The 21,462-nt window shown below is 50.1% G+C and overlaps 1 protein-coding gene across 1 annotated transcript in view; it reads left to right on the top strand.

Moving 5' to 3' along the window:
* Positions 1-3,299: 3,299 nt before the first annotated feature.
* The window catches only part of LOC147092814 (transmembrane protein 151B-like), a 42,230-nt gene continuing 24,067 nt past the window's right edge, over positions 3,300-21,462 (top strand). The window contains exon 1 of the mRNA XM_085976056.1: positions 3,300-3,763. Coding sequence (XP_085832182.1) covers positions 3,683-3,763 — 81 coding nt within the window. The 5' untranslated portion in view covers positions 3,300-3,682. The remainder of the gene's footprint in view (positions 3,764-21,462) is intronic.

Genomic DNA, 21,462 nt, shown 5'->3' with positions numbered 1-21,462 from the left:
CTCTGTCATACTCATTTGGTGAATTGAGCCATCTTCCGCCGCCCTCTACCATTCCACTCTCCCTTCCTGAGCCAGAACCAACATCCTTTAAAGTCCATCGCTGGTTGGCCGGAGAGCCATTGCAAAGAGCACTTGATCAGCCAATGGTTGAACAGTTCACTGAAGTGTGACCCGGCCACCTCTTTAAAGCGAGCGCCATCTCTGCACCGTGAGCAAGAAGAAGGCCCACCACCACTGTCTCAGGGCAATCAGGGATGCCCAATGAATGCCGGCCTTGCCAGCGTCACCCACTTCTTTGGCTCCACTCACCCCCGAAAAGGGCGGAGATCTGAGGGAAACCCTTGCTTTTAATAATTGGGCAGTCAGACCATGTGTCCAGTCATCCAATGGGCAGTCAGACCATGTGTCCAGTCATCCAATGGGCAGTCAGACCATGTGTCCAGTCATCCAATGGAGAGTCAGACCATGTGTCCAGTCATCCAATGGGCAGTCAGACCATGTGTCCAGTCATCCAATGGGCAGTCAGACCATGTGTCCAGTCATCCAATGGAGAGTCAGACCAGTGTCCAGTCATCCAATGGAGAGTCAGACCATGTGTCCAGTCATCCAATGGGCATTCAGACCATGTGTCCATTCATCCAATGGAGAGTCAAACCAGTGTCCATTCATCCAATGGGCAGTCAGACCATGTGTCCATTCATCCAATGGGCAGTCAGACCATGTGTCTAGTCATCCAATGGGCAGTCAGACCATGTGTCCAGTCATCCAATGGAGAGTCAGACCAGTGTCCAGTCATCCAATGGAGAGTCAGACCATGTGTCCAGTCATCCAATGGGCAGTCAGACCATGTGTCCAGTCATCCAATGGAGAGTCAGACCAGTGTCCACTCATCCAATGGGCTTTCAGACCATGTGTCCAGTCAGCCAATGGGTAGTCAGACGAGTGTCCATCAAAGTAAAGACATCTTCCTGCAATTATATAGGGCCCTGGTGAGACCACACCTGGAGTATTGTGTACAGTTTTGGTCTCCTTACCTAAGGAAGGATATACTTGCCATAGAGGGAGTGCAATGAAGGTTCACCAGACTGGTTCCCGGGATGGGGGTGGGGGGGGGGGAGGCGGGATTGTCCTATGAGGAGAGATTGAGTAGACTAGGCCTATATTCTCGAGAGTTTAGAAGAATGAAAGGTGATCTCATTGAAACATACAAAATTCTTAAGGGGCTTGATGGGGTAGATGCAGGGAGGATGTTTACCCCTGGCTGGGGAGTCTAGAACCAGGGGCCACCGTCTCAGAATAAGGGGTCGGCCATTTAGGACTGAGATGAGGAGAAATTTCTTCACTCAGAGGGTGGTGAATCTTTGGAATTCTCTACCCCAGAGGGCTGTGGATGCTCAGTCATTGAGTATATTCAAGACAGAGATCGATAGATTTTTGGATATTAAGGGAATCGAGGGATATGGGGATAGTGCAGGAAAGTGGAGTTGAGGTAGAAGATCAGCCATGATCTTATTGAATGACGGAGCAGGCTCGAGGGGCCGAATGGCCGACTCCTGCTCCTATTTCTTATGTTCTTATCAGATCAGTCAGACCAGTTTCTAAGGCCGGTCAGAACACATGTCCAGACTGCCTGTGAAATGACCTAACGCGACCAAAACTCAAGTCACTGGAGGTGCACACTTGCGCAGTAGCGGTCCTCTACCAGCAGATGTCACCAGCAGATGCAGGATATAAGGCACGCTGGAGACACCTAGCGGCAGTCGATTGTTACTGCAGGGATCTTCTCACTGAATTGGACTCTTTGGCATTGATGAGGGGGGGGGTGCGTGTCCAAGTCCTGTTGTCAGAATCTGGGTCCAAGACACTCCTGGATTAGAATCAGCTTCTTCGGGGAGGAGTGGAGAGGCATGCAGGGGAGTCCAGTGTCCTGGGCCAATATTTATCCCTCAATCAACATCACTAAAAAACAAGTTATCGGGTCATTCTCACATTGCTGTTTGCAGGAAGTGGCAAGTTGGATCCAAAATTGGTTCAGAAGTAGGAAGCAGAGGGTTATGGTTGATGGGTGTTTTTGTGCCTGGAAGGCTGTTTCCAGTGGGGTTCCACAGGGCTCAGTACTGGGTCCCTCGCTTTTTGTGATATACATCAATGATTTAGACTTGAATGTAGGGGGAGTATGATTAAGAAGCTTACAGATGATACGAAAATTGGTCGTGTGATTGATAATGAAGAAGAAAGCTGCAGACTGCAGGAAGATATCACTGGACTGGTCAGGTGGGCAGAACAGTGGCAAATGGAATTCAATCCAGAGAAGTGAGAGGTAATGCATTTGGGGAGGGCTAACAAGGCAAGGGAATACACAATTAATGGTAGGACACTGAGAAGTGCAGAATATCAGAGGGACCTTGGAGTGCATGTGCACAGGTCCCTGAAGGTAGCAGGACAGGTAGATAAGGTGGTTAAGAAGGCATACAGGATACTTTCCTTTATTAGCCGAGGCACAGAATACAAGAGCAGGGGAGGTTATGCTAGAACTGTATAAAACACTAGTTAGGCCGCAGCTAGAGTACTGCATGCAGTTCTGGTCACCACATTACGGGAAAGATGTGATTGCACTAGAGAGGGTACAGAGGAGATTTACGAGGATGTTGCCAGCACTGGGGAATTTTAGCTATGAGGAAAGATTGGAGAGGCTGGGGTTGTTTTCTTTGGAACAGAGGAGGCTGAGGGGAGATTTAATTGAGGTGTATAAAATTATGAGGGGCCTAGATAGAGTGGATAGGAAGGACCTATTTCCCTTAGCAGAGAGGGTCAATAACCAGGGGGCTTAGATTTAAAGTAATTGGTAGAAGGTTTAGAGGGGAGTTGAGGAGAACTTTTTTCACCCAGAGGGTGGTGGGGGTCTGGAACTCACTGCCTGAAAGGGTGGGAGAGGCAGAAACCCTCATCACATTTAAAAAGTACTTGGATGTGCACTTGTAACCTACAGGGCTACGGACCAAGAGCTGGGAAGTGGGATTAGGCCGGAGAGCTCTTTGTTGGCCGGCACGGACACGATGGGCCGAATGGCCTCCTTCCGCGCCGCAAATTCCTCCGATTCCACAATTTTGCTTTTCTTGATGTCGGGAGGGCAGTGCCATTGGGGAAACATGCATGCACAGGGAGGAACCGTCTGATTCACTGGGATGCTGAGCAGTTTCTGACTCCCAGCCCAGTAACAGGCGCTGTCCCCTTTAAATATTGCAGGAGATGACAGCTGACGTCAGCTGGATGGATTAAAGATAAATAGGAGAGTGCAGGGGCAATAAGGCAGGGCGAAGGAGTTTCATATTTATATAATCTCCCTATATATATTTTAAAAACTTTGCTGGGGATTTATAGTTTAGTTTAAATCTGAATCATCCTTGTATGTATTACATTCTGCATGTGTGAAACACACACACACACAGAGTCTGAGATTCACACTGGGAGACTTGGACAAGAATTGAATGCAGAGCTGGAATTTTCTTGGGGGGGACATACAACGTGCGTTGCCTGTATGGGCAGGAGGCGAGTGTGTTAGGAGAGCCGGTCTCACCGCCTGCCCTTCAAGCCTTGAGAGTCGCTGGATGGAAATGAACCGGCTGCTCGCACATGGCGTTTTCGTTCGGCTCGCTTTCTGCCTGGGAGGCTGAAAGGGAGAATGCAGAGTGTGTTGTTGTCGGCGGCGGCTGTGGCTGTGAATGGAGGACCCACCCCGAGTCTACAAGAAATCAGAGAGGAGGTGAGAGAAAGAATGAACGTGAGAGAGAGAGACAGAGATGGGGGCTGGGGGGGGGGGCAAACAAGGATTTGTTCATTTGAAATAAATGCCCCCCAAAAAAGCCAGAACAAGCACACCCACCCCCCAAAAAATGTTTTAAAAACAACAAAAAAACACCTTTCATGTTCATTTCAAATCGATTCCTGTCAATTGCATCTCTGTCTCACACCCATCTTAAATTTTAGCAGAAAGGCTGGTCTCTAACCAGTTGGTAAATGAGTGCTTGAGGTGTTTGGGGGCTGAACTGGTGAGAATATTGTCAATTTATTATTCTCTTATTCCTTCCCCCCCTCCCTCCCTCACTCTAACAAAAAAAAATGTCATTTAATTTGTTTGGGAGGGGGCAGAGATGGGGTGTGCGGGGGGTGGGGGGCTGATATTTCGGGGATGCAAATGGCTGCATTGCAGTAAGCGGTGCCTCTTACACCTGCTCGTTTGCCTGACATTGTGGTCTCCAGCTTGTCCCGGGCTCTTGAAGGAAGCTCTCCTGCGAGGAGGGGAAGGGCAATCTGCTGCTGTTATTTCATCCTGTGGTTTTTTTTTGGATTCCGCCTGAAGGGGGTTGGGAGGGAGGGAGGAAGGGGGAGGAGAATAGCGTGGATTTAACTTCTCAAGGGTAAAACTCGTGAATTGTCAAGCTGATTTTTGGTAATGCATGCCCCCTCTAAAGGGGGGGGGGGGGGGGGGGGGGAAGACCCCCACTGTTTGAATTGTAATGCGTTTTTGCTCAAAGTCTGTAATTTGGGTAGGAAATGATAGTGGAAAACAATATCTTAGACTATGACAGCGCAGAAGGAGACCATTCAGCCCATCCTGCCCCTGCTGGCTCTTTACATAGAATAATACGGCATAGGAGGAGGCCATTCGGCCCATCGTGCCTGTGCTGGCTCTTTGAAAGAGCCCTCCAATTAGTCCCATTCTCCCCCCACCCCCACTCCTGCTCTTAGGAAAGCAAATGGTCTGTTGGCCTTTATTACAAGAGGATTTGAGTATAAGAGTAAAGACATCTTACTGCAATTATATAGGGCCCTGGTGAGATCACACCTGGAGTATTGTGTATAGTTTTGGTCTCCTTACCGAAGGAAGGATATACTTGCCATAGAGGGAGTGCAACAAAGGTTCACCAGACTGGTTCCTGGGATGAGGGGGGTTTCCTATGAGGAGAGATTGAGTAGACTAGGCCTATATTCTCTAGAGTTTAGAAGAATGAGAGGTGATCTCATTGAAACATACAAAATTCTTACAGGGCTTGACAGGGTAGATGCAGGGAGGATGTTTCCCCCTGGCTGGAGAGTCTAGAACCAGGGGTCACAGTCTCAGGATAAGGGGTCGGCCATTTAGGACTGAGATGAGGAGGAATTTCTTCACTCAGAGGGTGGTGAATCTTTGGAATTCTCTGCCCCAGAGGGCTGTGGACGCTCAGTCGTTGAGTATATTCAAGACAGAGATTGAGAGATTTTTGGATATTAAGGGATTCAAGGGATCTGGGGATCGTGCAGGAAAGTGGAGATGAGGTCGAAGATCAGCCATGATCTCATTGAATGGCGGAGCAGGCTCGAGGGGCCGAATGGCCGACTCCTGCTCCTAGTTCTGATGTTCTCCATAGCCCTGTGAATTTTTCCCTATCCAACTCCCTTTTATAAGTTACTATTGAATCTGCTCACGCCACCCTTTTAGGCAGCGTACGAAATATAAGGATAGAAGATGGGGAGACATGGCAGGGCCAGGGTTTGTGATTGGGAGGAGGGAAGCATTGAGGCGACTTCCAAGGTGGTGGAGGAAGCCCAGTTAAGGTCAAGAGGCAGTTCTGGAAATCAATGAAACAGAAGCAGAAGATGCATTATTGTTTTAAAAAAAAAAAATCTGCCTAGTTCTAAACCTCAATCCCATAGCTCTGCATATTTTGTGTAAAATAACCAGAGCTGGGAGACTTTAGAAACATTCTCCATAGCACCACCTAGTGGTCAAAGCCAGCCACTACACTGTGACAATTGACATAGGAAAATTGAATGGGAATTGTTGACATAGCAATTTACAATGGTGAAGGTTGACAAGAAAGTGTGACCAAAAATTGTGACATTTGTGAATGGTGTAAGGTTTGCGGACAGGAGGTGTGGGCGCTACGCAGTATAGTTATAATATAATACATAGGTGTCTGGGAGGATTCACTCTGAAATTGTAAAGGTGTTCTTTATAAACTATTGCATTACACAGAAGAAATGGGAACATTTTCAGGGCTATGGGGCAAGAGCAGGGGAGTGGGACTAATCGGAGAGCTCTTTCAAAGAGCTGGCACAGGCATGATGGGCCGAATGGCCTCCTCCTGTGTTGCAAAAGCAAAATACTGCGGATGCTGGAAATCTGAAATAAAAACAGAAAATACTGGAAATACTCAGCAGGTCAGGCAGCATCTGTGGAGAGGGAAACAGAGCTAATGTTTCAGGTCGGTGAGCTTTTTAAAAATTCGTTTATGGGATGTGGGCACCGCTGGCAAGGCCCAGCATTTATTGCCAGTCCCTAGTTGCCCCTTGAGAAGGTGGTGGTGAGCCGCCGCCTTGAACCGCTGCAGTCCGTGTGGTGAAGGTGCTCCCACAGTGCTGTTAGGGGAGGGAGTTCCAGGATTTTGACCCAACGACGATGAAGGATCAGCCGATATATTTCCAAGTGAGGATGGTGTGTGTGACTTGGAGGGGAACTTGGAGGTGGTGCTGTTCCCATGCAGTGCATCTTTTGTCAGAGCTGGATAAAGTTGGGAGATGCAAGCAGGTGCAGAGGCAGGGAAAGGGGGGGAGGAGAGGAAAGAAAAGGGAAGGTCTGTGATTGGGCGGAAGGCAGGAGGGATTAAATGACAAGGGATGATGGAGCGAGGCAAAAGGAGATGGTAATGGGACAAGTAAAGAAACAAGAGATGGGTCTAGAGGAGGTGTAAATGGGAATGGCAGAATCATCAACGAAAAAATGGGGGCAGAGGTTATGATCGGAAATTGTTGAACTCAGTTGTTGATCTGCTTCTGTGTTGTATTATTCTATGATTTTTTCGATTCCATGAAATCTCTCCCTTCCCCCATGCTAGCTGGTTTAAAAAGACGTCAAATACTTACGTTGCTACAGTGCCTTTTCCAGGTTACTGAGATGTCATGGAAGGTTTCTGCTGAAGCGCAGTCGCCGTTGTTACGAAGGCAAACGGGACAGAAATCATGTGCACAGCAAGATCCCGCAAACGGGATAGAATTCTATCCCGCAAACGCAAATAGAATCGTACAGCACAGGAGGAGGCCATTCAGCCTATCGAGTCTGTGCCAGCTCTTTCGAAGAGCAATCCAGTTAGTCCCACTCCCTCGCTCTTTCCCCATATCCCTGCAATTTATTCTCCTTCCTGTATTTATCCAATTCCCTTTTGAAGGCTCCTATTGAATCTGCCTCCACCGCCCTATCAGGCAGCGCGTTCCAAATCCTCACCACTCGCTGCGTAAAAAAGTTTTTCCTCATGTCGCCTCTGGTTCTTTTCCAGTCACCTTAAATCTGTGCCCTCTGGTTATCGACCCTTCAGCCATTGGAAACAGTTTCTCCTTATTTACTCTAACTAAACCCTTCATAATTTTGAACACCTCTATCAAATCTCCACTTAGCCTTCTCTGCTCCAAGGAGAACAACCCCAGCTTATCCAGTCTCTCCACGCAACTGTAATTCCTCATCCCTGGAATCATTCTAGTAAATCTCCCCTGCACCCTCTCCAAGGCGTTCACATCCGTCCTAAAGTGTGGTGCCCAGAATTGGACACAATACTCCAGCTGGGGCCTAACCAGTGTTTTATAAAGGTTTAGGACAACTTCCTGGCTTTTGTGTACTCTGCCTCTATTTATAAAACGCAGGATCCCATCTGCTTTATTAACTGCCTTGTTAACCTGTCCCGCCACCTTCAATGATTTGTACACAAACGCCCCCAGGTCTCTCTGTTCTAGCACCCCCTTTAAAATTGTACCATTTAGTTTATATTGTCTCTCATTCTTTCTACCTAAATGTATCGCCTCACACTTTTCTGCTTTGAATTTCTGCCATGTGTCTGCCCACTTTTCTGCTTTGAATTTCTGCCATGTGTCTGCCCATTCCACCAGCCTGTCTGCATCCTCTTGAAGTCTATTACTATCTTCCTCATTGTTTACTACACATCCAAGTTTAGTGTCATCTGCAATTTTTCAAAATTATGGCCTGTACACCCCCAGGCCATCGCAGGACACCATTCACAAACCAGGTCATCAGGACACCATTCACAAACCAGGTCATCAGGACACCATTCATAAACCAGACCATCACAGGACACCATTCACAAACCAGACCATCACAGGACACCATTCACAAACCAGGTCATCAGGACACCATTCACAAACCACACCATCACAGGACACCATTCACAAACCACACCATCACAGGACACCATTCACAAACCAGGTCATCCCAGGACATCATTCACAAACCAGGTCATCCCAGGACACCATTCACAAACCACACCATCACAGGACACCATTCACAAACCGGGTCATCCCAGGACACCATTCACAAACCAGGTCATCAGGACACCATTCACAAACCAGGTCATCCCAGGACACCATTCACAAACCAGGTCATCGCAGGACACCATTCACAAACCACACCATCACAGGACACCATTCACAAACCGGGTCATCCCAGGACACCATTCACAAACCAGGTCATCAGGACACCATTCACAAACCAGGTCATCCCAGGACACCATTCACAAACCAGGTCATCGCAGGACACCATTCACAAACCAGGTCATCGCAGGACACCATTCATAAACCAGGTCATCCCAGGACACCATTCACAAACCAGGTCATCAGGACACCATTCACAAACCAGACCATCACAGGACACCATTCACAAACCAGACCATCACAGGACACCATTCACAAACCAGGTCATCACAGGACACCATTCACAAACCAGGTCATCCCAGGACACCATTCACAAACCAGGTCATCAGGACACCATTCACAAACCAGGGTCATCAGGACACCATTCACAAACCAGGTCATCGCAGGACACCATTCACAAACCAGATCATCGCAGTACACCATTCACAAACCAGGTCATCAGGACACCATTCACAAACCAGGTCATCAGGAAACCATTCACAAACCAGCTCATCCCAGGACACCATTCACAAACCAGCTCATCAGGACACCATTCACAAACCAGGTCATCGCAGGACACCATTCACAAACCAGGTCATCAGGACACCATTCACAAACCAGGTCATCAGGAAACTATTCACAAACCAGCTCATCCCAGGACACCATTCACAAACCAGCTCATCAGGACACCATTCACAAACCAGGGTCATCGCAGGACACCATTCACAAACCAGGTCTTAGAATCATAGAAATTTACGGCACAGAAGGAGACCATTCGGCCCATCGTGTCCGCGCCGGCCGACAAAGATCTCTCCAGCCTAATCCCACTTTCCAGCTCTTGGTCCGTAGCCCTGTAGGTTACGACGCTTCCAGTGCGTATCCAAGTACTTTTTAAATGTGATGAGGGTCTCTGCCTCTACCACCCTTTCAGGCAGTCAGTTCCAGACCCCCACCACCCTCTGGGTGAAGAAAGTTCTCCTCAAATCTCCTCTGACCCTCTGACCAATTACTTTAAATCTGCGCCCCCTGGTTATTGACCTCTCTACTAAGGGAAATAGGTCCTTCCTATCCACTTTATCTAGGCCCCTCATAATTTTACACACCTCCATTAAATCTCCCCTCAGCCTCCTCTGTTCCAAAGAAAACAACCCCAGCCTATCCAATCTTTCCTCACAGCTAAAATTCCCCAGTCCCGGCAACATCCTCGTAAATCTCCTCTGCACCCTCTCTAGTGCGATCACATCCTTCCTGTAATGTGGTGACCAGAACTGCAAGCAGTACTCTAGCTGTGGCCTAAATTAGTGTTTTACACAGTTCAAGCATAACCTCCCTGCTCTTATATTCTATGCCTCGGCTAATAAAGGAAAGAATCCTGTATGCCGTCTTAACCACCTTATCTACCTGGCTTGCTACCTTCAGGAATCTGTGGACATGCACTCCAAGGTCCCTCTGATACTCTACACTACTCAGTGTCCTATCATTTTATAGTGTACCACCATTCACAAACCAGGTCATTACAAGTCACCATTCCCGAACCAGTATTCCGATCACTGTCCTAATGACAGTGTCTGTTTGTTTCTCTTTTTAAAAATTTACTAATCAGAAATGCGACTGGTCGTACCTGGATTCCCGATTAGCCACCCATGGTCGTTGTCTGATGTATTGAAGAGCTCTAACCTCAAGCCACCGCATCCGTCCTGGAGCATGGAGCCCAAAATGGCAGACAGCTCGCTCCCTGCCATTATTAGTGTGCACCCAGGAACCCTGAGTGAGCGGGGAGAGGAGGGGGTTGCATTGTGCCCGGTCGTGATTTCAAATCGCTGATCAATGGACTAACGAAGAATGGCAGAGCAACCATCTAGAGTTGTTTTCCTTAGAGCAGAGAAGGCTGAAGGGGGACCTGATTGAGGTGTACAAAATTATGAGGGGCATAGATAGGGTAGATAGAAAGGAACTTTTCCCCTTTAGTAGAGGGGTCAAGGTAAGGGGCAGGAGGTTTAGCGGGGATTTGAGGAAAAACTTTTTCACCCAGAGGGTGGTTGGAATCTGGAACTCACTGCCTGAAAGGGTGGTAGAGGCAGGAACCCTCACAACATTCAAGAAGCATTTAGATGAGCACTTGAAACGCCATAGCATACAAGGCTACGGACCAAGTGCTGGAAAATGGGATTAGAATAGACAGGGCTTGATGGCCGGCACAGACACGATGGGCCGAAGGGCCTCTTTCTGTGCTGTATAACTCTATGACTTTATAGCATTATCGAGAGGGGCCTATACTCCCAGGTGAAGGTCAATCCATATATTACCAAATTATTGAATCAATTCCACAACCATAGCATGATACAGCACAGGAGGAGGCCATTCGGCCCATCGTGCCTGTGCCGGCTCTTCGAAAGAGCTCTCCGATTAGTCCCACTCTCCCTGCTCTTTCCCCAGAGCCCTGCAAAAAAAATTTCCTTTTCAAGTATTTATCCAATTCCCTTTTCTATTAAATTGCTTCCACCGCCCTTTCAGGCAGCGCATTCCAGATCACAACAACTCGCTGCGCAAAAAATAATTCTCATCTCCCCTCTGGTTCCTTTGCCAATTATCTTCAATCTGTGTCCTCTGGTTACCGACCCTCCTGCCATTGGAAACAGTCTCTCCTTATTTACTCTATCAAAACCCCTTCATGATTTTGAACACCTCTATCAAATCTCCCCTTATCTTCCCTGCTTTAAGGAGAACAATCTCAGCTTCTCCAGTCTCTCCACATAACTGAAGTCCCTCATAGAGTCATAACGGCACAGAAGGAGGCCGTTCAGCCCATCGAGTCGGTGCCAGCTCTCTGTAGAGCGATCCAGTCAGTCCCATTCCCCCGCTCTATCCCCGTAGCCCTGCAAGTTTATTTCCCTCAAGTGCCTATCCCGTCTCCCCTTGAAAACATTGAGTGTCTCCGCTTCCACCACTTCCGTCGGCAGCGAGTTCCAGGTCCTCGCCACTCGCTGCGTAAATAAGTTTTTCCTCACATCACCCCTGTATCTCTTGCCCAAAACCTTAAATCTGTGTCCCCTCGTCCTTGTACCATTAACTAGTGGGAACAGCCTTTCCCCGTCTAGCCTATCCAAACCCGTCATAATCTTGTACACCTCTATCAAATCACCCCTCGATCTCCTTTGCTGTAATGAAAACAAATCCAGCTTCTCCAACCTGTCCTTGTAGTTAAGATCCCCCATCCCCAGAACCATTCTGGTAAATCTCCTCTGCACCCTCTCAAGGGCCTTCACATCCTTCCTAAAGTGTGGTGACCAGAACTGGACGCAATACTCCAGTTGTGGCCTAACCAGCGCTTTATAAAGGTTCAGCATAACTTTGCTACTTTTGTACTCAATACCTCTATTTATGAAATCCAAGATCTCATATGCTTTGCTAACCACTCTCTCAATGTGTCCTGCCACCTTCAGGGACCTATGCACATTAACTCCCAGGTCCCTCTGTCCCTGCACACTCTTTAAAACTGTGCCATTATATGTGTATATTGCCTCTCCCTGTTCCTTCTGCCAAAATGCATCACCTCACACTTCTCTGTATTAAACTCCATCTGCCACTTGTCTGCCCATCCTGCTAGTCTTTCTATGTCCTGTTGCAGTCAATTGGTATCATCGGCAAATTTAGAAATGTAGAAATCCCTGGTACCATTGTGTTAAGTCTCCTCTGCACCCTCTCCAAGGCCTTGACATCCTTCCTAAAGTGTGGGGCCCAGAATTGGACACAATACTCCAGCTGAGGACTAACCAGCGATTTATAAATGTTTAGTATAACCTCCTGGCTTTTGTACTCTAAGCCTCTAACGCACAAGTTGCCAATGGTGGGATTTGAAGCCATGACTCTGGGTTGAGAGTCCAGTCCCAGTACCACTGGGCTCCAGCACCCGTCCTGGGGGCAGTAGATTTTGAGGAGGTAGCTCAGTGATTGACGCAGCAGTGAATGGTTGCGATATGGGCATGTGAAGAAGATAGACCGAAAATGACCAGATGCTCCATCGCTCCTGTCCCGTACAGGTATCTTGTGAATAGGCATTAAGACCGCCCCCCGCCCCCCCGCAATGCTCTCCATCCACCACCAGCCGTGTAATCTCCCGGGAGAGGCAAAAAGCACAGGAGCTAAACGCTAGGCCAATTCAAGCACCAAAAGAACTCCGGCGAATTCCCCTTCCCCTCCGACCCTTTCTGAAGTCATAAGAACATAAGAAATAGGAGCTGGAGTCGGCCATTCGGCCCCTCGAGCCTGCTCCGCCATTCAATGAGATCATGGCTGATCTTCTACCTCAACTCCACTTTCCTGCTCGCTCTCCATATCCCTTGATTCCCCTAAAGTCCAAAAATCTCTCGATCTCAGCCTTGAATATACTCAACGACTGAGCCTCCACAGCCCTCTGGGGCAGAGAATTCCAAAGATTCACCACCCTCTGAGTGAAGAAATTCCTCCTCATCTCAGTCCTAAATGGCCGACCCCTTATCCTGAGACTGTGCCCCCCTAGTTCTAGACACTCCAGCCAGGGGGAAATAACCTCTTAGCATCTACCCTGTCAATCCCCCTCAGAATCTTGTATGTTTCAATGACATCACCTCTCATTCTTCGAAACTCCAGAGAGCATAGGCCCATATACGTCGATTTGTAATGAGTTCCAGGAGACGACAGCGACACGTCTCCACAATCATGCCTCTGCCCGCACCTTTCGTCCGCGGTGATATCGGCCTCCGCCAGGACCTCGCCCGGCTCTCCCTCAAACACTCGCAGTAAGTCTGCACGATCCAAAAACTTGTTCCGGAGACCAACGACACTCTGGGGGGAAAAAGAAACGCCCCCCTCCCCCACATCGAACCGAGTTCTACGCTCACATGACTGATACGCACGTCCCCTCGCTCTCCCCGACCACTCTAATTCCAATAGTCGACCCACACGGACACAGTATAATCTTTTCATTATTTTCAATCAAATCGACCCAAGCTTTCCTAGTGTAAACAGATTCCGCTCTAGAAAGAAAGACTCCCATTTCTAAAGCGCCTTTCACCACGACCAGACATCCCAGAGCGCTTCACAGCCAATGAAGTACTTTTTGAAATGTGGTCACTGTTGTAATGTAGGAAACGCGGCAGCCAATTTGCGCACAGCAAGCTCCCACAAACAGCAATGTGATAATGACTAGATCATCTGTTTTTAGTGATGTTGATTGAGGGATAAATATTGGCCCAGGACACCGGGGAGAACTCCCCCTGCTCCTCTTCCAATTGTGGCTGTGGGACCTTTTACGTCCACCTGAGAGGGTTTATCTTGGTTTAACGTTTCATCCAAAAGACAGCCCCTCCGACAGTGCGGCGCTTCCTCAGTACTGCCCCTCCGACAGTGCGGCGCTCCCTCAGTACTGCCCCTCCGACAGTGCGGCGCTTCCTCAGTACTGCCCCTCCGACAGTGCGGTGCTCCCTCAGTACTGCCCCTCCGACAGTGCGGCGCTCCCTCAGTACTGCCCCTCCGACAGTGCGGCGCTCCCTCAGTACTGCACTGGGAGTGTCGGCCTGGATTATGGGGCTCGAACCCACAACCCTCCGACTAAGAGGCGCGAGAGTGAGACCGATGGACCCAAGGCTGACACCAGAGATATACTGCGTGACCAACTGGACAGAGTAGGGATTATTAGGGACTCTCAACATGGCTTCTGAGAATTGCCTATAACAACAACTTGCATTTATATAGCGCCTTTAACATAGTAAAACGTCCCAAGGTGCTTCACAGGAGCGTAAATCAGACAAAATTTGACTCCGAGCCACATAAGGAGGTATTAGGGCAGGTGACCAAAAGCTTGGTCAAAGAGGTCGGTTTAAAGGAGCGTCTTAAAGGAGGAGAGAGAGGCGGAGAGGTTTAGGGAGGGAATTCCAGAGCTTAGGGCCCAGGCGGCTGAAGGCACGGCCGCCAATGGTGGAGCGATGGAAATCGGGGGATGCTCAAGAGGCCAGAATTAGAGGAACGCAGAGATCTCGGGGTGGGGGGGGGATTGTGGGTCTGGAGGAGGTTACAGAGATAGGGAGGGGGTCGAGGGCCACGGAGGGATTTGAAAACCAGGATGAGAATTTTAAAATCGAGGCGTTGCCGGACTAGGAGCCAATGTAGGTCAGCGAGCACAGGGGGTGATGGGTGAACGGGACTCGGTGCGAGTTAGGACACGGGGCAGTGAGCACAGGGGGTGATGGGTGAACGGGACTCGGTGCGAGTTAGGACACGGGGCAGTGAGCACAGGGGGTGATGGGTGAACGGGACTCGGTGCGAGTTAGGACACGGGGCAGTGAGCACAGGGGGTGATGGGTGCACGGGACTCGGTGCGAGTTAGGACACGGGGCAGTGAGCACAGGGGGTGATGGGTGAACGGGACTCGGTGCGAGTTAGGACACGGGGCAGTGAGCACAGGGGGTGATGGGTGAACGGGACTCGGTGCGAGTTAGGACACGGGGCAGTGAGCACAGGGGGTGATGGGTGAACGGGACTCGGTGCGAGTTAGGACACGGGGCAGTGAGCACAGGGGGTGATGGGTGAACGGGACTGGGTGTGAGTTAGGACACGGGGCAGTGAGCACAGGGGGTGATGGGTGAACGGGACTCGGTGCGAGTTAGGACACGGGGTAGTGAGCACAGGGGGTGATGGGTGAACGGGACTGGGTGTGAGTTAGGACACGGGGCAGTGAGCACAGGGGGTGATGGGTGAATGGGACTCGGTGCGAGTTAGGACACGGGGGCAGCGGAGTTTTGGAGGAGCTCAAGTTTAGGGAGGGTGGAAGATGAGAGGCCGGACAAGAGAGCGTCGGAATAGTCCAGTTAGGAGACAACTAAAGCACGGATGAGGCTTTGAGCAGCAAACGGACTGAGGCAGGGGCGGAGCCGGGAGATGTTACGGAGGTGGAAGTCAACTCAATGGGCCTGGGATTTGTTGCCTCTGTTAAGATTAGGCACTACATGGAGTGCTCTCCATTCAATGGGAGCAATCCCAGTCCTCCAGACCCCATTCTTTGAGCACCCTTGGGTGAATACAGTCGGAGGCAGCAGCCCAATCAATTTTGTGATCTCTTATTAGGAACAGGAGGAGTCCATTTAGCCCCTCACTCAGGCCTGTTCCGCCATTCAATCAGACCCTGGATGATCTGCACCTCAAACCCAATTTACCCGCCTTTGCTCTAAATCCCTTGATACCCTTACCCAACAAAAATCTATCCATCTCAAGAGAAAGCGCCAATTGACCCGCAGCCTCAACAGCTTTTGGGGGGGGGGGGGGGGGTGAGAGTTGCAGATTTCCACCACCCTTTGTGTGAAGAAGTGCTTCCTAACATCACCCCTGAACGGCCTGGCTCTAATTTTAGGGTTACGGGTTCAAGTCCCACTCCAGGGACTTGAGCACATAAAGCTAGGCTGACACTCAGTGCAGTGCTGAGGGAGTGCTGCACTGTCAGAGGGGCGGTACTGAGGGAGCGCCACACCGTCGGAGGGGTGGTACTGAGGGAGCGCCGCACTGTCGGAGGGTCAGTACTGAGGGAGCGCCGCACTGTCGGAGGGGCAGTACTGAGGGAGCGCCGCACTGTCGGAGGGTCAGTACTGAGGGAGCGCCGCACTGTCGGAGGGGCAGTACTGAGGGAGCGCCGCACTGTCGGAGGGTCAGTACTGAGGGAGCGCCGCACTGTCGGAGGGGCAGTACTGAGGGAGTGCTGCACTGTTGGAGGGGCAGTCTTTCGGATGAGACGTTAAACCGAGGCTCTCCCAGGTGGGTGTAAAAGATCCCACGGCCACTATTGGAAGAAGAGCAGGGGGAGTTCTCCCCGGTGTCCTGGGGCCAATAATTATCCCTCAACCAACATCACTAAAACAGATGATCTGGTCATTAACACATTGCTGTTTGTGGGAGCTTGCTGTGCGTAAATTGACTGCTGCGTTTCCCACATTACAACAGTGATTACACTTCAAAAAGTACTTCATTGGCTGTAAAGCGCTTTGAGACGTCCGGTGGTCGTGAAAGGTGTTATATAAATGCAAGTCTTTCTTTCTTTTTACCCTATGCAATCCTTTGAACATCTTGATCAGATCAATCAATCTCCTATTCTTTCCAGAACTAGATCTGCATCCATTTTGACATTTTAACCTTTAGTGTCAACTGTACATTGCATTATGGGTAACCGAGCGCAGTCTGCAGGAGAGAAGACTGGTGCGGAATAGACATTTAAAACCTTTGCCATATCCTGGGACTCCACCTGAATCTGCCCTGAGGAATCCTATAACAGTCCTTGATGTCCTCCTGACTCCTTACATAACTGGGAAAGATTTTGCTGTCCTTCACAATCTTTTCTCCATTGGTCTTTTGGCTGTTTTAATTGCAGCTTTTGTTGCCTTTAGTCACGCTCAATACCTAGAATCAAACAGCACAGAAGGAGGCTCTCCAATTAGTCCCACTCCCCCCTGCTCTTTCCCCATTAGCCCTGCAAATTTTTCAAGTATTTACCCAATTCCCCTTTTGAAAGTTACTATTGAATCTGCTTCCACTGCCCTTTCAGGCAGCGCGTTCCAGATCACAACTCGCTGCGTAAAATAAACTCTCCTCATCTCCCCTCTGGTTCTTTTGCCAATGATCTTCAATCTGTGTCCTCTGGTTACCGACCCTCCTGCCACTGGAAACAGTTTCTCCTTATTTACTCGATCAAAACCCCTGATAATTTTGAACGCCGCGATCAAATCTCTCCTTAACCTTCTCTGCTCCAAGGAGAACAATCCCAGCTTCTCCAGTCTCTCCACGCAACTGAAGTCCCTCATCCCTGGTACCATTCTGGTAAACCTCAACAACAACTTGTATTTATATAGCGCCTTTAATGTAGTAAAATGTCCCAAGGTGCTTCACAGGAGTATTTTTAAGTCAAAAAATTTGACACCGAGCCACATGAGGATAAATTAGGGCAGGTGAACAAAAGCTTGGTCAGAGAGGTCGGTTTTAAGGAGCATCTTAAAGGAGGAGAGAGAGGCGGAGAGGTTTAGGGAGGGAATTCCAGAGCTTAGGGCCCAGGCAGCTGAAGGCACGGCCACCAATGGTGGAGCGATTAAAATCAGGGATGCTCAAGAGTGCAGAATTAGAGGAGTGCAGATATCTCGGGGAGGGGGGTGGGGGTGTTGTGGGGCTGGAGGAGATTACAGAGATAGGGAGGGGGCGAGGGCATGGAGGGATTTGAAAACAAGGATGAGAATTTTGAAATCAAGTCGCAGCTTAACTGGGAGCCAATGTGGGTCAGCGAGCACAGGGGGTGATGGGTGAACGGGACTTGGTGCGAGTTAGGACACGGGGGCAGCAGAGTTTTGAATGACCTCAAGTTTACGTCGGGTGGAATGTGGGCGGCCGGCCAAGAGTGCGTTGGAATAGTCAAGTCTAGAGGTAACAAAGGCATGGATGAGGGTTTCAGTAGCAGATGAGCTGAGGCAGGGGCGGAGACGGGCGATGTTACGGAGGTGGAAATAGGCGGTCTTTGTTATGTTGCGGATATGTGGTCGGAAGTTCATTTCAGGGTCAAGTATGACATCAAGGTTACGAACAGTCTGATTCGGCCTCAGACAGATGTTAGGGAGAGGGATGGAGTCGGTGGCTAGGGAATGGAGTTTGTGGCAGGGACCGAAAACAATGGCTTCGGTCTTCCCAATATTTAATTGGAGAAAGTTTTCGCTCATCCAGAACTGGATGCCGGACAAGCAGTCTGACAACCTAGAGACCGTGGCGAGGTCAAGAGAAGTGGTGGTGAGGTAGAGCGGAGTGTCATCAGTGTACATGTGGAAACTGATGCTGTGTTTTCGGATGATGTCGCCAAGAGGTAACATGTAGATGAGAAATAGGATAGATAGGCCAAGGATAGGTCCTTGGGGGACACCAGAGGTAACGATGCGGGAGTGGGAAGAGAAGCCATTGCAGCTGGTTCTTTGGCTACGATTAGATAGATAAGAATGGAACCAGGTGAGTGCAGACCCACCCAGCTGGACGATGGTGGAGAGACGTTGGAGAAGGATGGATGGTCAACCCTTCTTCTTAGGCAGTCCCTCAGAACCGAGGATGACTTGCTTCCACATTAAAAATGAGTTCTCAGGTGACTGAGTCCAATGCGGGACCTGCAGTCTCTGTCACAGGTGGGGCAGACGGTGGTTGAAGGGGCGGGTGGGTGGGGTGCTTGGGTTGACGTGCGCTCCTTGCGCTGCCTGCGCTTGGCTTCCGCTTGCTCCCGACGAAGAGACTCGAGGTGTTCGGCGCCTTCCCGAATGCTTCTCCTCCACTTTGTGCGGTCTTGGGCCAGGGATTCCCAGGTGTCGGTGGGGATGTTACACTTTTTCAAGGAGGCTTTGAGGGTGTCCTTGAAGCGTTTCCTCTGCCCACCTGGGGCTCTCTTGCCGTGTCGGAGCTCCGAGTAGAGCGCTTGTTTTGGGAGTCTCGTATCGGGCATGCGGACGATGTGACCCGTCCATCAGAGCTGATCGAGCGTGGTCAAAGCTTCGATGCTGTGGATGTTGACCTGAGCGAGAACACTGACGTTGGTGTGCCTATCCTGCCAATGGATTTGCAGGATCTTGCGGAGGCAGCGTTGGTGGTACCTCTCCAGTGCTTTGAGGTGCCTGCTGTACATGGTCCATGTCTTTGAAGCATACAGGAGCGCGGGTATCACTGCTGCTCTGTAGACCATGAGCTTGGTGCTGGGTTTGAGGTCCTGGTCTTCAAACACTCTCTTCCTCAGGTGACCGAAGGCTGCACTGGCACACTGAAGGCGGTGTTGGACTTCATCATCGACGTTTGCCCTTGTTGAGAGTAGGCTCTCCAGGTATGGAAAGTGGTCCACGTTGTCCAAGGCCTCGTCATGGATTTTGATAATCGGGGCGCAGTACTGTGTGGCGGGGGCAGTTTGGTAGAGGACCTTTGTCTTACGGATATTTAGTGTAAAGCCCATGCTCTCGTACGCTTCGGCCTCAGTGTGCGCAGATGCAAGCGTCGTCTGCATACTGTAATTCGATGACAGAGGATGGGACAACCTTGGATCTGGGCTGGAGGCGACGGAGGTTGAACAGTTTCCCGTTTGTTCTCTAGATTAGCTCCACTCCAGCGGGGAGCTTACTGAGGGTGAGATGGAGCATTGCAGCCAGGAAGATCGCGAAGAGCGATGACATAGCCTTGCTTGACCCATGTCAAAGGCTGCAGACAAGTCAAGAAGGATAAGAAGGGATAGTTTACCTTTGTCACAGTCACAAAGGATGTCATTTGTGACTTTGATGAGAGCCGTTTTGGTACTGTGGCAAGGGTGAAAAACCTGATTGGATGGATTCGAACATGGAATTGTGGGAAAGATGGGCACGGATTTGGGAGGCGACAACACGTTCAAGGACTTTGGAGAGGAAAGGGAGGTTGGAGATGGGGCAGTAGTTTGCAAGGACGGAGGGAACAAGGGTTGGTTTTTTGAGGAGAGGGGTGATGACGGCAGATTCGAGGGAGAGGGGAACAGTACCCGAGGAGAGAGAACCGTTAACAATGTCAGCTAACATGGGAGCCAGAAAAGGAAGTTGGGTGGTCAGCAGTTTGGTGGGAATAGGGTCGAGGGAGCAGGAAGTGGGTCTCATGGACAAGATGAGCGCAGAGAGGTCATGAGGGGAGATCGGAGAGAAACTGGAGAAAGATGTGAGTTCAGGGCTAGGGCAGGGGGAACCTTAGAGGAAGTTTGGCCTGGTGGGCTAGGGGAAGTGGCAGAGGCAGCTGATCGGATGGTCTCAATCTTAGAGATAAAGAAGTCCATGAGCTCCTCACGCTTGTTGTTGGAGGTGAGGGTGGGGGAGACAGGGCAGAGAGGTTTAAGAAGACGGTTAGCAGTAGAGAATAGGAGCCGGGGTTTATCTTTGCATTCCAGAATGATTCTGGAATAGTGAGCAATTTTGGCAGTCGAGAGCAGGGCCTGATAATACTTTGTGGTTCAACCAGATCTGACGGTGAATGGCTAAACCAGTTGTCCGCCATATCCGTTCAAGTCTGCATCCCTTGGACTTAAGGGAGTGAAGATGAGGGCCGTACCAGGGGGAATAGCTACGGTGAGAGGGGGTAATTGTTTTAATAGGGACCAGGGCATCAAAGGTGGTGGTGAGGGTGTGGTTGAGCAGGTCAGTAGCTGCAGAAATGTCGTGGTGAATGGAGGGCCAAAGGCTGGACAATTGGGATTTCATAAGTGAAGTTGTAAGAGAATTGGGGGAGAGTTTTTCCAGGGGCGGACACAGAAGGAAGTAGGGTTGGGGGTGGTGGTGGGGGGGGGGGTGGTGGGTGGACGGGGGATGTGGGTGGTCAGAGATGGCCTTATCTGCAATTGACACGATGGGAGCAGCGAGGCCACGAGAGATGGCAAGGTCGAGGGGGTGGCCGTGAATATGGGTTGGGGAGTTTACATGGAGGGAGAGATGGAGGGAGGATAGGAGGCTAGTGAACTCAGAGGAGAGAGAGCAAGATGAATTGAGATGGAGGTTGAAATCACCGAGGATGAGAAATCGCTCGGTGCAGAGGCTGAGGGAGGAAAGCAGTGAGGATATCTCGGTAATAACATTTTTATGGTACTTGGGTGGGCGGTAGAGAATGAGAATTTGAAATGAGAGGTGAGAGGGGTGGAATAAAGTGAGCTGCTCAAAGGAGGAGAAACTGCTGGAGGAATAGGGGGACAGATCCAGGTATGGTTTGGTGATGAGAGCCACACCGCCACCACGACGGTCTGAGCGGGGCAAGTGGTGGAAGGTATAGCCAGGCGGGGAGGCTTCATTTAAGGGTAAGATGTCATCACCCCTCAACCAAGTTTCCGTCAGGGCCATGATATCGATGCAATCATCCACAATAAGCTCATGAATGGCAAGGACGTTGTTCGCAAGTGAACGGACATTCTGGAGGGAGATGCGGAGAGAGTCGGTGATGGCTGCCCCACTGTCAGTGTCCACAGGGTCAGTGCTGGGG

Source organism: Somniosus microcephalus, unplaced genomic scaffold (assembly GCF_052327205.1).
Source record: "Somniosus microcephalus isolate GS21.2 unplaced genomic scaffold, FLI_Smic_1.0 unresolved_chr2, whole genome shotgun sequence".
NCBI lineage: Eukaryota > Metazoa > Chordata > Chondrichthyes > Squaliformes > Somniosidae > Somniosus > Somniosus microcephalus.
Note: the sequence above shows the minus strand (reverse complement) of the source record. Positions and strands in the feature narration are given on the sequence as shown.